This window comes from Amphibalanus amphitrite, unplaced genomic scaffold (assembly GCF_019059575.1).
Source record: "Amphibalanus amphitrite isolate SeventyFive unplaced genomic scaffold, NRLGWU_Aamphi_draft 000025F_arrow, whole genome shotgun sequence".
NCBI lineage: Eukaryota > Metazoa > Arthropoda > Thecostraca > Balanomorpha > Balanidae > Amphibalanus > Amphibalanus amphitrite.
In genome coordinates, this window is record NW_024881521.1 from 1,505,122 (window position 1) to 1,520,130 (window position 15,009).

At 50.7% G+C, this 15,009-nt stretch overlaps 2 protein-coding genes across 10 annotated transcripts in view; one reads left to right on the forward strand and one right to left on the reverse strand.

Moving 5' to 3' along the window:
- Positions 1 to 16: 16 nt before the first annotated feature.
- LOC122394338 (beta-1,4-mannosyltransferase egh-like) lies at positions 17 to 6,846 on the reverse strand. Of its 7 annotated transcripts, XM_043391178.1 has the most exons (6): positions 6,704 to 6,766; positions 6,315 to 6,377; positions 4,971 to 5,236; positions 3,093 to 3,698; positions 2,149 to 2,235; positions 17 to 1,762 (listed from the first exon to the last, which is right to left on the reverse strand). In XM_043391178.1, exons 3-6 carry the CDS (start codon positions 5,160 to 5,162, stop codon positions 1,265 to 1,267), a joined length of 1,383 nt encoding a protein of 460 aa, XP_043247113.1. In that variant the 5' UTR covers positions 5,163 to 5,236; positions 6,315 to 6,377; positions 6,704 to 6,766; the 3' UTR covers positions 17 to 1,264. The 7 variants fall into 7 exon arrangements, with proteins under 7 accessions (XP_043247113.1, XP_043247098.1, XP_043247143.1 ...); XM_043391163.1 differs by lacking the exon at positions 6,315 to 6,377 and having other exon boundaries at positions 6,704 to 6,846; XM_043391208.1 differs by lacking the exon at positions 6,315 to 6,377 and having other exon boundaries at positions 6,675 to 6,705.
- Positions 6,847 to 7,214: 368 nt separating this feature from the next.
- LOC122394385 (WD repeat-containing protein 19-like) overlaps positions 7,215 to 15,009 on the forward strand; it is a 56,610-nt gene continuing 48,815 nt past the window's right edge. Inside the window, exons 1-9 of one of the 3 annotated variants that reach the window (XM_043391252.1) lie at positions 7,215 to 7,627; positions 7,965 to 8,128; positions 8,795 to 8,888; positions 9,162 to 9,292; positions 9,977 to 10,175; positions 10,373 to 10,485; positions 12,165 to 12,341; positions 12,616 to 12,746; positions 13,201 to 13,334. In XM_043391252.1, the coding sequence (XP_043247187.1) occupies positions 7,547 to 7,627; positions 7,965 to 8,128; positions 8,795 to 8,888; positions 9,162 to 9,292; positions 9,977 to 10,175; positions 10,373 to 10,485; positions 12,165 to 12,341; positions 12,616 to 12,746; positions 13,201 to 13,334 (1,224 nt within the window). In that variant the 5' untranslated portion in view covers positions 7,215 to 7,546. Of the gene's footprint in view, positions 7,628 to 7,964; positions 8,129 to 8,794; positions 8,889 to 9,161; positions 9,293 to 9,976; positions 10,176 to 10,372; positions 10,486 to 12,164; positions 12,342 to 12,615; positions 12,747 to 13,200; positions 13,335 to 15,009 lie in introns of those variants that run through there. The other 2 variants (XM_043391260.1, XM_043391267.1) reach the window with 2 other exon arrangements.

Below are 15,009 nucleotides of genomic sequence, written 5' to 3' on the forward strand. Positions count from 1 at the left end.
ATTCGTACACATATGATTTCGAAGAAGAGACTGATGTATTTGCAAGTTACAGCATCACTACAAATGGGGATTACGTTCTACATTGATCACATGCGTGTCTACATAGCCTCAGTAGCGCGGACCGCACCACAAAAAAATACAATTTCGGCAAAGTTCTATGCTTACGAAACCTAAACTTAGCCCAAACTTCAGACACAACAAAAATGATTGCTAAGTCGGCACAATTCACTGTGAAAACTCGCATCCAGGAAACTGCCACTGACATGCATTTGCACCACTGGCGAGAGGGCCAACATGTTGCCAATAAACACCCGAGCAAAACCTAATGGGTGTCCGGGCGAACCTGAGAGACAGAGACCGGCCGGCGCCTCTGAAGGGCGGGGCCGCAAGGGCTGGCCCCTGGCGGAGGTCGGTTTCAGTACCTGGCCAAAGCAACAGCAGCGGGAAGGGAAAGAACCGAACTGGAGAAAAGTCGCCGTGGCGGGGGAGGGGACAACCAAATGTCAAAACAGTAACACAAGCCGGTCTTCCTGTAAGGAAGATACCAACGTAACAAAGTCGGAGGAGATACAGCACGTCGCCTGTGGGCCCTTCCGAGTCACCGGTAAAACGCGTGACAAACCTGCCATCGGGGAGTGGAGGCCAAGGGCACGGTGCGGTGCGGAGGGCGGCGGTAGGCCCGACTGGCGGCGATGGCCGCAGACACCCGCTGAGTTTGTGCGCGTCAACCTACCCGAACATCGACTTCAACACACACACACACACACACAAACACACGGCACGTCTAAGACGGGCGGTGCCTACTGGCACCTCTAACAGCTGACTGGGCCCCAGCCGGCGGAGACCGAGTGGGGGGGGGGGGGGGGAGGCGCCGTGCCGGACCGCCCACAGGACACCGGCGGCGGAGACGACTAGCGCTGAGAAACCGTGACCGCACGGACACGCACAAACCAGCAACAAAACGGAACGCGACAACAAAACCCGCGGCGCGCGAGAGGGCAACACAGGAGCGTGGCACGCCACCGCTCGGGAGTTTCGGCGGCCGGAGAGCGCCCTGCTCCGAGCTGGCCGGGACGTAATACCGAGCCGTTTGAACTCCGCGGCGAGTATGCGGCGAGGGCGGTGGCGAGACGGCATCTTTGGTGAGGGTGGCGGCCGACGCTACGGTCCCCTACTGGCAGTGCGGCACCCAAAACGGCGCCTAAATCTGGCGCGCAGCGCACACTCGCTCGACACATCACAAAAGACTAGCTGACGGCGCCGTCTAGACGGTTAATGTCTCTGGCCGGGCGTTGTTCATCTGTTTACTCACCACGTAGAAGCGGTGTTTGTTGCCGAACAGGCCCCAGATGACAGCTATATTTTCTGTGATGATGTTGAACGGTACGGTGCACAGCGCTCCGACTATGCAGAGCGCCATCCGCGCGTAGCCCATGCGGTAGAGACTGAACGACTTTAACACGCCGAACACGTACATGTAGAGGCTGACGGCACCCGAGAGGGCGGCCAGGATGTCCAGCAGCTGGGGCATCGGCAGCGGGAAGAAGGCGGCCAGCACCAGGTTGGACATGGCCAGCGGCAGCGTCACCCACGAGTACAGCGAGATGAGCAGCAGCGCTTTGTAGCGCAGCTGGATGACCGGCGAGTGCACCACTAGCCAGATGCCCTGCATCCAGCGCTTCCGCTGCTGCAGAAAGTCCCAGAACGTGAACGGCGACTTCTCCCACATCTCACCCTCGATGAAGTCGAAAGTGTAGCCCTCCTGGGAACGCACGGACAATCAGTCAGACGGAGGGCAAAATCGGGGAACCGGAACAAGAACCACCTGCACAAGTCACACAATCAGATAGGCGCGCACCAGCGACTCATAAAAACTTTAGCGACATGCCCACCTGTGTAAAATAATAAGCCTGCGATAGTTCCGGGCATTTCCAGAGTGCAGCATTTGCAGTCAGAATTTCATGCAACAGTGCGTCCGCATTTTCCGGCTCGAATACCGAAAGCCAGGCATGTAGCCAGCATCAAATGGAGCTGAAATTGTATTTTTTAACAAACATTTTTTCAGGGGAAGGAGCATTCAACTAAAAAAAAAACTTAAACGAGGCGTTTACAAAATCATAACAAGGCCTTCCTTATCACTATTCTCACCTGGAACGCAACCATGGAAAAGAAGCAGTCCTCGGCTATCGATCCATCCAGTCCATTGTCGAACGAAACCTTACGCTCGGCGCCCAGCTGTGGAGACACAACATTCGGCGTCATTGGCCGTACCATCGCACATGACCTCTGACGTCAGAGTACATGAGGCTGGTGTACTGACGTCACATAGTGATACATACTGACGTCACACAGTGAGACACACTGACGTCACACAGTGAGACAGGCGGCGCTGACGTCACACTAAGTCTCGACCGCGACAGAGCGGAAGGTGACTCATAGTCGGTTTGGAAGCAGCTGACGATGAGCAATTATATTATAAACACGGCTGTTTCATGTCAGTGACAGCCGCGCAATGTTCCGGGTTGAATCATTCAGCCAATGACCGGAGACGGACGACCCAACTTTTCGCAAGTCCGATTCAATGTATTTGAGTACGTGCGACTATCGCAATACCCAACCCACCAGCCCGTCCCCCAAACCTATCGCAGCTCGTCCGAGACCCAGATTGTCGAACAAACGGGGCCGCCTTATCAAGGAGTGTCGAGTCACGTGCGACGCAAGGAGGAGGAGGGGCAGGGCGGGCAGTCAGCGCGTAGCTGCGCGGAAACTGCGCCAATGAGCCCTGACCCATTTGCACCAACCCTTCCCAGCAACCAGGTCGGTTTTTGTACGGAAGCTGTGTTGCTCTTTAAACACAACGAGTTTTGCTTTAGACTGAATTCGCAGAAAAACCTGAAGCCACAGTGAGCTGTTTCGTATTAATAGTGTTTTATCAGCCACTGCACATTATCGGAGTGAAGTTGATAAGGATAGGAACGCAAACTGTGACACAGCCTGGTCAATTTTAGCGGCACGCAGATGTAATCAATCACCAAATGGCAGTCGCTAATCCACCACCCTCACCACAGACCATGGTACGCTGGTTCACCTACCTGGGTCACCACGTAGGATCCCTTCCACGAGAAGTAGGGCTTGTGGAACCGCTTGAACTGGAAGCGCAGCTTGCCCATGTCGTCGGCCACGCGGAAGCTGTCGGCCAGGGTGGTGACCCAGTTGACCACGTTCTCATTGGCGTATGTGATGAGCCCCTGTCCGAACAGGTGGCGTCCGTCCAGCACAAAGTTGATGACGCCGCGCACGGCGTTCTCGGTCAGAAGGGTCTCCTCGTCCAGGTGGACCACCCAGTCGGTGGCCTGCAGCATGTTCACGTCGTCCTCCAGACAGTACTGGAGCGCGCGCGCCTTGAACAGCGCGCCCGACTTGGTCTGGTACGAGCTAGGCACCACTACCTCGCGCAGCCGGGCGTGCTTGGCCAGATGGACGGGCCGGTCAGAGACCACCTCCACCATGAAGTTCTCCATGCCGACCGCCAGGCAGGTGTTCATGTTGCGCAGCGCGTTGGCTCGCACTAGCTCCGGGTAGTCGCCGCGAGTCACGATACGCACACAGACGAACGGCGCCAGTAGCGGCGAGCCCTTCAGAGTGACTTTGTCGGGGAACGCGTCGTACAGCAGCATACCCAGCATGTTGAATATCACCTGTCGGCGAACCGGGCGAGACGGAGGGATGGGGTCAGCTTACGTGTAACAACTAACACTACAGTCAGCACCGGGATATCGGCGATAAAAAGGACTCACAATCTGTTAAACAGTTGCTCAAAACGTGTCTCATCAGCCATCCCTGTTCGTACCAGCTATAACATAGCCAGGTCAAGTGTGTAGTCTCGATATCGAGACATAGACGCATATACACAGATATTAAGAGATAGGAAGTCAATTGTCTATCCTATAAACTATCGATCAGGCCGCATCAACTGGATCCACACCACACGGCAATACCAGCTGCCAGTTCCGTGATACCGCATTCTTCTAAGATGAGCACGTGTTTATGTCCTGGAAAACACGATCCGGGGGAAGCATCGCTTCTCAGATCAAGGTACCGCCGGTGAATCACCACATTGTTATGCAGCCAGGGCGCTTCCTCGTATTTCCATTACGATCAGCGACTACGTCAGGCGAGACACCACGTCAGCATTTGCCGAATCACCCGTGATCGGCATGCAGACATCGGCACCGTGTTTAAGTCGGTCTGCTTCACTGCCCAATGTCCGACCCGTCGCTTGAGAATCCGATTCGAATGGCTATGAACGTCTAAATTCACGAAAATTTCGGCAGATAAGGCAGTCATTTGAGTATGCATGGAGCCATTTGCTAATGGCAATTGGCTTGCATTGGAACACATTTCATTGGGCCGACACTTGACGATGGACGTATTTTAAAGGAGTCGATTGGGCATTCGTCTGTGCAGAGCAGCTTCAGAGCTCCAAGAGAGATAGAGGGCACCTCTAACTGATCAGTGATCATGGTAGAGATGAGGAAAGAAACCATCAAAACCAAATGGGTTGGGGTGAAATGTTAGTCTGAATTTAATCAGAACGGGGAGCATGGGTCTGCTGGATCAACAAGAAAGCCATGATCACAAATTGAGGGGATTCACTTATTCAATGCTACTCGGCAAAAATACGACGGGATAAATGAATGGCTTTTATGATTACGGTGTGATTAAATGCATTGTCAATGGAAAATGATACCGTCGTTCATGTTCAGCATCGTGCGATTCGATTCGATCGCGGTAACACAAACATCCAAACGGTGTTGAGTCACATATCTATCCCAATTCTCAATATCATCTCACGACAAAATACCACAAAATATCCCCCAATATCACTTCTGCCACGGGTAATGAATACCCCGCCGCCATCGGACCGAGGCGGTCGGCCCTGCCGTCGCTCCGTCGGGCCCACGACTCACCTGGGGTAGCGCCAAGAAGGTGAGCAGCCGTAGTAGGTACAGCACCACGGTCCCCGTGAAACCGTACTCCACCCACGGGTTCACCTCAGAGTATTCAAAGTCCGAGAGCCGCAACGCGCCGCATGATGCCTCAAACGTGAAAATCACTATGCACATGAGCACACAGTGGCACAGGTGGCGGACACGTATCATGGCTATGGCTGCTAGAGTGTAGTCGACTTCAGGATTAAATTTTCACTGCTTACGACTGCCAGGCCATGCTGGATCTGAAACAGAAAACAGAGCTCATAAGTTGGTTGTAAGTTATACCAATGCTGTAGGTCACACTGCATTGATACAAAAAATGAAGATAGGTACTTCAAGTACCTACTAGAAAAAAAAAAAAAAATCAACACAATCCCACTGAGAAGGTCCTTTGGAATCATTCAGTATATGTACAAAAATACCCCTGCAAGTACTCCACCCAGCCAGTCTAACTGATGCTTTAATGTCAGCAGTTACTTTGTTGCATTGCAGGAGACTTTAAATAGCAAAATACCAGCAGGCAACATTTTTCTTCATTTTTTGTTTGTTAAATTGCAATGGCATCACTTTCCGATAGCTAATGGTGGGGCTCTAATCAGTCGGGGAAACTATGGTAAAATCTGCTATTTTTAGCAGTCTGCTATTTTTAACAGAAATCTGCCAAAAATGGGTACGCATGTGACGTCATCGTACCCAAATATAGCAGACTTGGGTACGGCCCCATACCAAAGCAGATCTGCACCCTAATTGAAGCAAATGCGCATCAAATGCCTGGCAGATTCATGATTAGAATAGTGCTGAGAATGTCCTCTGATATTTTTGTTCAGATCCGACTATTTTCAAATAATGAATTTGAAAATAGCCGGATCTGAACAAAAATAGCAGAGATCACTCTCAGCACTATTCTCATCATGAATCTGCCAGGCATTTGATGCGCATTTGCTTCAATTAGGGTGTAGATCTGCTTTTGTATGGGGCCGTACCCAAATCTGCTATATTTGGGTACGATGACGTCACATGCGTACCCATTTTTGGCAGATTTCTGTTAGAAATAGCAGACTGCTAAAAATGGCAGATTTTACCATAGTTTCCCTGACTGTAATGGATAATTTGAGGATACCAAAGAGAATACCTTAGAATAATTATTCTGGACAAAAATGTCTGTTTGCCTGCCTATGAAAGTAGTTTTAGTTGCTAGCTTTTAACATCATGGCAAAGAAACAAGATGGCTGTGAATCGCAATATTGTAGTTAAAGGCTGCAATCAGATGCAAGTTCACGTGTGTCATTTTGTGTAGACTTTACAGAGCCTAAGCCTTACCAACAATTGCAGAATTTTAACAGTTGTACTTTGGTGCTGGTGTGAGAGGTGAGCTGCAAGAGACTGCATCAAGCAAAAATATGTAATTGCAAATAAAGACTGGAAATCATAATAATGTGAACTTGGAGAGCAAATGCAGTGAAAATGCACTTCAAACTTCTGGCTTGACCAATTAACACATTACCTTTACAAACAATTCAGTTCATATTTTTTATCGAAGTCAATATTCATGTTTCGTAGAATTCCTTTAATAGCCTTATCTTCTAATAACAATTTCACCAAAACAATCAGTGATAGTTGTTGTTGTTGTTGTTGTTGTTCTGGGTTAGGGCGCGTAGCAGCTTGGCTCTTGCGTCCAACAATCAGTGATAGCCAAACACAGCACTCACCTATTGGGCGGGACCCGCAGCAGCACGGAAGTCCTCCGACATGATTGGTAGTTCGCCAGATACGACGCGAAACAAATATGGGGCGTCAGTTTTGACGTCATTTAAAGAAGATCTAAAACACTGCAAAAATCAGTACCGAAGAGAGTTGTTATTGGTCTTCTTCAAAGGCTGAAACTAAATTTGAAAAAGTGAACTGGACAAATATAAGCCTTTCCTCAATTTCTAATCACAAAATTGGCACAGTAGTCAGTAAATATTTTGATATTTTTGTTAAAACCATCTTCCCAATTAAACACAGTGCAAGTCTTGAAATATTAAAACAACATATTTTAAAACACATTCCAGTGTATAATCCTCAGTTTTGATGTCTATTTGAACTGATAGATATGTAAATTATATGGAAAAACGCTAACTATCTAATTGCTTTTTTTATTCGAGCATTTAATTGGTATGAAAAAATTACTGCAATTTTGTGCAAAAACTGCTGGTTTCGAATTATGCGCGGGAAATACAAACATTTCGTTTTATTTTTTATTCTTTTCGGCGTTTTTAATAGTCGTTTGAGTCGTATTATTTCATAGCAACAAGGCAGAAAATATGAATTCGACTTATTAGATGGCCACGCAAAGAATATTTTGGTCATGTAGCAAAAAGTATCGCATTTGGACGTCCACTCCGAAACGAAAGGATCGGAAAGGATGTTTCCGGCTTATGCCGTGTGGACTGTGGTTTACGTTTAGATTGACTCGACTCGTCGGTCTCAGTCTTGAAATATCAATATTGTCATTTTATCGTCGCATTGTTTCATCTAATCGTAACAAGCTCCAGCAAGTTGTATAAATAATGCTAGGTAATTTAACAAAGCTCATAGGCCATGCGGCAGGCCATGGAAAGGGACAGAAAAATGAAAGTAAATTGAACCAGGTAAGAATTAACGAAAAACGCTGTTATTGTTTCAGCTGAAACGCTTAGGCCCGATTACGGGCATAACCCGTGTGTGCAAATGCTTACGGTTCAACTTACGGTAATGCATTGTCGTTTTTTAGAAAGTGCTTTTGAGTCGTCCCCGACCTGGACTCCCCACGGTGGTTAGGAGTAGGTACCTACCTTCTGCAGAATTTTGACTCGTTCTAAGGACTACCTACTGGTCAGATGCCTTGTCACTAGCTCATCTTAGTGGATCGGTAAGCTCTGATTGACCTCTACCATCTCACCCCAATCAATCACTGCGCTGCTGATCGCCTCCCTTCTCCTCTGACAGACGGTGTTTGAGCTGAAGGCTCCGAATGGCCCGCCCGGTCCGCAGTTCTGGGCCTGGCAGCCGGCCTCCCAGGGTCATGCGCTGCTGGCCGTCGGCGGCGCCGACAGTCGCGTCGGCATCTACAACAACGACGGCACCGTCAACGACACACTAAAACTGAAAGGGTTAGCTACATGATACATCTCATTGATTGATTGAGCTGTGAGCATTGTAGCATTGCCTAGCTTCGCTGGTGCTGGATACAGCCATTCACATACATAAACGAACCATTTATCCCGCGTTCGGAGTCTCTCGGAAGACGAAGATTTTACGTCGTCCGGCCAATTTCGTTCCATAACGGCAGCCAAGCCCCCGCTGACCTTAGACGGGATTGGCCGGTCCAAGGCCCTATATACCGGCCGGTCGACGTAGAATCTTCGTCGTCCGAGAGACTCCGAACGCGTATTTAGACTCCGAACTAGTATCTTTCTGGCATTAACTTTGTTAAGTTTGTTTAAATTTGTTACAGCGAAAAAATATTAATGTTCGAGTTAGGTTGCGAAGGAAAATAAACGGTCGCAATAAAAACGCCGCTTCGCATAGCCAACCGTTTACAGCCTAAAAGCGTCACCAGCATTTCATCCTTCAGCCATAGACTCAATCCATCGTGCACCCGTGCGGGCATGAGTGCAAAATAATTTTCGCGACGTTTGCTCAAGCATTTGTTCGACATTCGGCTCATAGTTAGTTATCGTTTATCGTACCTTCATTCATTCAACGGCTCTCTATTATAACATCCAAACCTATTAACAGTTTCTTGCCGTGATTTTATCGTGTCCTGGCGGTTTCAGGCCATGTGTGGCGCTGGAGTGGAGCAAGGACGGCTCGGCGCTGGCCGCTCTCAACTCGGCCGCCCCCGTGGCCACACTTTTCGATGGTATGAAGGTCAGTAGCGACGGTCACCGGCAGAATGACTAGCCACCGCAGTTGGATATTGACTGGGACGCTGCTTTTTGATGGATCTTTGGGTCATTCGCGATGTTTTTTTTTCGTATGATAAACAGTAAACATCACATAATGGCAATAAGGTACCTAAACAATGTAGCTTCCTTTTATGAATCGTACTTATGTGCTGCCCATTTATGCATTGCAACGCCCGTGCCGATGCTTATATTTCTATACGCCCTGACAGTCTTTTTTTCCGTCTGGCCCTCGCAGGGCAAGAAGAAGGAGGTGATTGCGGCGTTCGCCGACCCGATGACTTGCATGGCCTGGTCCAAGACGTCACTCCTTCTGGCCTGCGGCTCCCAGGCAGGCAACGTGCTCATGTATAACCACGCCAACGGAAAGTGAGTCGGCGGATAGACAAGCTGAGCCCTGCCTCAAGCTGCGTGCACGGTTCTCCGCCGTTCCGGTCAGCGGCCGTCATCGGTCACTTCATTAACCGCTATACTAGCTCAATATGCAGATAGGGCGATGCTTTTGAACGCATACAGGAGCTGGCGGAAGGAACAGGGCGTCGACGCTGATTTTTTTTTCGCCATGCTTATGCGTTTTCATTCTCGTCGCGTATCTACAACGACCAAACACTCTCTTTTCCCTTCCCCTCTCTCTATTCTCCCTCCCGCTCCCTCTCCCTCCTCTCTCTCTCTCTCTCTCTCTCTCTCTCTCTCTCTCTCTCTCTCTCTCTCTCTCTCTCTCTCTCTCTCTCTCTCTCTCTCTCTCTCTCTCTCTCTGTCTCTGTCTCTCTCTCTCTCTCTCTCTCTCTCTCTCTCTCTCTCTCTCTCTCTCTCTCTCTCTCTCTCTCTCTCTCTCTCTCTCTCTCTCTCTCTCTCTCTCTCTCTCTTTCCTTTTCTCATCTTACCCTCCTAAATCTTCCTCCGTTGTCCCGATTCCCTGCAGTCTTCGTGGTCACGTGACACCGCTCCTATACGCGTCCACTTAAGCGTTCGACATTCGATCCGGGGGCATCGGCGCTACCCCTCCCATCACCACATATCCCCAGGTCTCGCCATCCCCTCCCCCCTCTCCAGGTCGGGCTGCATGGAGGGCAAGCACAAGGCGGCCATCACGGGCTGCGCTTGGAGCCCGGACGGACAGCTGGCCATCTGCGCCCAGGACCAAACGCTCAGTCTCAGTCACGAGAACGGACAGACGTTCGCCGAGCTGCGGCTCCGGCTCCAGCCCTCAAACATATCGTACGGACGGGCCGATAACGGCAAGGACTCGCTGGTGAGCACGGCGGGATATAATCGATACGCTCACGAGTCACGACACTCGATCTTGTTGGGATGGGCTATTAAGTTATTTGGCGATATAGCTTAAATGTTTAGATATTCATCCAGATCTTGTCACGGAATCACAAGTCACAGAATAAGCCAAATAGGAAAAAAATAGAAAAAAATAATTAAATGTCGTTTGTGTTGCAGCTGACGCTGCTGCTCGAAAACAAGGCGGTGTTTGTGTTGAACGTCAACAGGAAGGACGGACCCGTGGAGCTCACCTTCTCAGAGCGCTACGGCGACATCGTCGACCAGAAATGGTACGAACTACCCGATTCATCACTACTTCGTAATATTCGTAATATTCACAGATTACAGTTCAATATAGGCTCCACAGCTTTCGGCTCGCCGCCGTCAAAAACCGGGAGGTGCATTGAAATGAAAAAGGACTTGGATGACTTCGTATGCGTACGTGTAAGCGCTATGGCTATGTGCATTTAACTTGCGATAGCTGTTGCTTATATACTAGGCGGTGCGGCCGTTCAGCCCCGAAGCCGACACGGGCACGAATGACCACACGACCAGCGCCTCGGGTACCGGGCTACGCGATCGGTAAGGCAAATTGCCCGATAATTTGTCAGTAACGGGTGTCAAGTTCAAAATGGGACAAACGCAAAATTAAGGTAGACACTGTGTATTATTAGATATTTTAACGAAACTTTCACCACATATACCTTGTTCTGTCGCCAGTCCACTGGTACTAGTGAATCTGAACCAGGGGTACATGCCTGTCTGCCAGACGCACGTGCTCTCCCGCTACCTTCATCATCGATCGCGGCACCTCCGGGACAATTTTCTTGATGCTGCTCAGGATTCTGGCACGCAGCTGCTGATCGGATGACGCTGTTCAGCCACCACGGTAGACTTCTTCTTTAAGTATGCCGCAGAAGTCCTCTATTGGTCTCAGTTGCGGGACATTCGGGGGTTTTTCCTCGCGGCTTAAATATGGTATGCCAGCCTCCTCCAGAAACTGGCACGTGGCACGTGCATAATGAGCTGAAGCCAAGTCTGGCCAAAATGCATATCCACCCCTTCAGTAGCTGGCCTCGATGAACGGTTTGTGTTTGCTGTTCAGGCACTTTGTGATGTAGACATGGGCGCTAACATTTGTTGAACTGGGGCAAATTGTTGGTTTTGCTACTCCCTTGGGTGATATGGCTATTCACACAAGAAGCTTACGTGGGAACTTCCCAATCGGACGGTACGTCACATTCGATGTGTCTCCACCAGGCCCAGCGTAAAAACCACGGTTTTGTGGCATTTCTGAGCCAGTGTAGGCGAAGTAGCTTTCATCGTCCATGATGGCATCTTGCTCTCGAGTGGCACTCAGTTTTCCCCGGCTAAGGGGTCGCAGGCGGCCCTTTTGAGATTGTTCTCGCTGAGCAGATACCGGAGGAGCTTTCTGGCGCATCCTATATCTTACCCCTTCCTCTCTGAGAATGTGCCTCACTCTGTCATGCGTTATGCCAAAGCTGCGGGCTAAGAGACGAAGTGAGACGCCGACTTTGCCGTCTGCCATGCGAACAAGGTCTTGGCGCCTCTTTGCTGACATTTTGGGAGCAGGCCTGCCATTCTGAGCTCGTCGTATGTGTCCTTTGTCTAGGAATGTATTGATAAGGCGATATATCAGTCGATCGTGGAATACCAAGCGATTTAACGTGGCGGAAAACCTGAGCCTTAGTCAAGTTCGGGTTTTGTCAACTACTCTCGCGACAATGTCTCTTGCGGCTTGCTTGCTCAAAAGCTTCATGACGACTGACCTCAATACGTAGCCTTAATATTTTAACATCATGCTCGTGCAATTCACGTATGGACATTCTGTCCAAATTTCAGGTGAATATCTAAAGGGAGGTTGAAAATAGAGTGATTTCAATTTTGTCTCATTTTGGACTTGACACCCGTTAGCAGCTGTGGCTCTGTCGCACGCCTTTGTCACCAGGCTGCCGCGGGGTCTGCTGCTGATCGGCTTCTCTAAAGGCTACTTCAACATCGTGTCCACCAACCCGTCCAACATGGGCACGGAGCTGTTCCAGGTGCGCGACTACCGCTCGTCGGAGCTGACCGGCGTGGCCGTCTGCACCGCCCTGGGCCTCTGCGCCACCATCAGCGGCGTCAGGTCGGTGGGCGGAGGGAGGGGGGAAGTCTTTTGTCAAGTCAGTGGAAAGGGAAATGAGAGCGCTTACGCCTACGGACAGTTTCTTACGGCACTCAAAATACAACAGTGCTTACTTTTCAGTAATTTTAGACGGTGAATAACGGTACCATGAATTGCCACATAGCAACGCTACCCTCCATCAATCCTAGGATTCGTGTTTCCCATGCCCTTCATCATTTCACTCCTCCACTCATCGTCCCTCATCCCACCGCATTCCCTCGTGCTTCCTCCCCAGTATCCGTATCCACAACATTGACGACCCGCGCGAGACGACCGGAAACCTGGAGGTGAAGGGCGAGCCGTCGCCGCTGACAGCCATCGAGTGGTCCGACGACGGTGACGCGCTCACCGTCTCATCGGCGCAAGGTTAGAGACCGCCACTGAGGGTCTGAATGGTAGAGCTTTAACTCAAGGATCAGTGGTTTTACAATGGTCGTCGCCGACGGGTTTGGATACGTGTAGGTTTGGTGATTGGTTGTCACTTGTCAGTGATGCGACACTGGATGTCACCTGGTCAGCGGTCACAGTAAGCGGTCACACTTGTCAGTAACATAGACCCGGTTATGTGGAGGGTAAGAAGTGCAGCAATTATTTGCCGCGCTAATATGTTGCCAGCACAGCTAAAGGGATTATATTTCACAAGACCCTGACCGGACCTTCGTGAAGGGAGCGATTGTGTCCAATTGAGTGGTTTATTTACGGCTATTAGGACCTAGGCCCTAAGGGTAATAATGCTGCCCCACTGTCATCAGTCCAGCCCCGTCCTATCAGTGCTCTCTGTCCTACCGTTCTACCACTGTTATCCCGTCCCCGCCGCCAGGTAACGTGTACTGCTGGCCGGGCTCCATCAAGCGCCAGGCTGCCCCCGCTGTGGCCAAGGCAGACGCTGTCGCCAAGAAGACGGTCGCCTCGAAGGACAAGGAAGGAAAGGACGACAAGCAGCGCCAGGCAGCGGTGCGTTCCTTCCTTATGTTTATGTCCTTCCTCGCAACTATCCCTCTTTGTAGCTACCCATGCTTGCTGGTGTTCCTTTTCCAACTGTTGCTGCTGTACGATGAGCGCCATAGTTCGATTTCCACCAGTGTGTTTCAATCGATGTCAGATTATGCTGTCACTCTGGACTCCTCGAGATTCCTAGTGCAAACGTTCGCACCCACATATTTCAGCTCCATGCCTCCTGCTGTCCCCCTCCCATGAACACAGCTCCAATCGTTGCACCTTGCCTCTGTCGATGACGTCATATAACCCTGCCTTCACCGTCGATCTAGACCAGCCCGTCCCCATTGCACCTCCAGCCATGGTGCATTCACTACAATTCACGGCGCAGTAGCGGGAAAACGAGCGCCGTTCCTGGGATTCGATCCCGCGCCTGTGCACCGATCGATCCACACCGCGCGGCGGGCGGAGCGCCTGACATTCCTCAGTGACTAGTGAACCGACCGGGCGGCCGGACGGACGGGGGCGGTGGTTGTATCCGTGATCGAAAGTGTGTGTGTGTTGGAGTGAGAGTTTGGTGAGACGCTGGAGCGGAAGCTATGGCGATGGATAAGGTGAGAGTTGAGTGGGGTTTGACGGGGAACGCCGGTGTCCCGCACCCTGACAGTTTGTATGTATTGGTATCCATAGCAACGACAGCGTGCCACCTGGCCTTGCCATGACCGGTGGGGGCACAATGAAGTCCCACTCCCAGGTCTCTGAACTTACCAAAGTCACAAGCTGAACTTGTGTCAGTTCCGAGACAGCTGTGATCACCGGGCCTGCCTGCCCCTGAAATGGGGCTGGGCTCTGATACGACGATTGATCCCTCCACATCAAATTAAAACCCAGCTCAGGCCAGGCCTACCTTTACGCTTATATACATCTGAGTATATTTTCTACCGTTTTCGATGACCAGACCAAGTCATTGCGTGTGCTCCATCTCATACGTCATGAAGCTCTTTACCGACGGTGAGATACAAACTGGACGTCTTTATCGGAATCGAGTGCACCAAGTGGGGAGGGGTAGGGGGCTCACTCGTCTGACGTTCTATACGTGACCTGTCACCCGACACCTGACATGCGTCTATCCCCGCCCTCCCGCCGATAGGTCGGGCGGGAGTGGGAAGGGTGTCATTTGAGCTGTCTCAGTCTGTGCTCGCAGGCTGTCTGGAGTTGTGGGGATGGGTGAGCGCGCAGGGAGCGGGGAGGTAGTGGCCGCTGTCTACAGGAGCGTGGTATTTACCCTCGGTCAGCACACGGCCGATGCTGTGTGATGCAGGTTATTGGCTTTTAGAGTTGAGCGTGCAATGTCTGATTGGTGACTATGCCTGCCCACTGCCTAATGTGCATGGCACATTTCTGGAAGTGTTTGACTTTACTGAGTTTGCTGACGACGGCCGACGTAAGCACAACGACGTCTTTGCCTTAACGCTTCTTTCTGTGGACTGACACATGACTAATACACTCGCAATCTCCATACCTTTTCCTGATGCCTCGGCGGCTACCTGCTGCCGTCTGATATTCTGTCAGCCCTGTCCAGTGTCCAGCCTGTCTCGGTCTCTCGACCGTCTAACTCCTGTCCGTTCCTTTCCGACTCTCGTCAGGTAAGTACCCGTCTGGTGACCCACTCCCATCTGGCACCCGCTCCATG

Coding starts and splice junctions, on each gene's coding strand:
- LOC122394338 (XM_043391163.1), bottom strand. CDS start 5,162: ATGATACGTGTCCGCCACCTGTGCCACTGTGTGCTCATGTGCATAGTG. Junction 3,699..4,970: donor CCTTCTTGGCGCTACCCCAG/GTGAGTCGTGGG, acceptor GTTCGCCGACAG/GTGATATTCAACATGCTGGG. Junction 1,763..2,148: donor TTTCCATGGTTGCGTTCCAG/GTGAGAATAGTG, acceptor GTGCGTTCCCAG/GAGGGCTACACTTTCGACTT.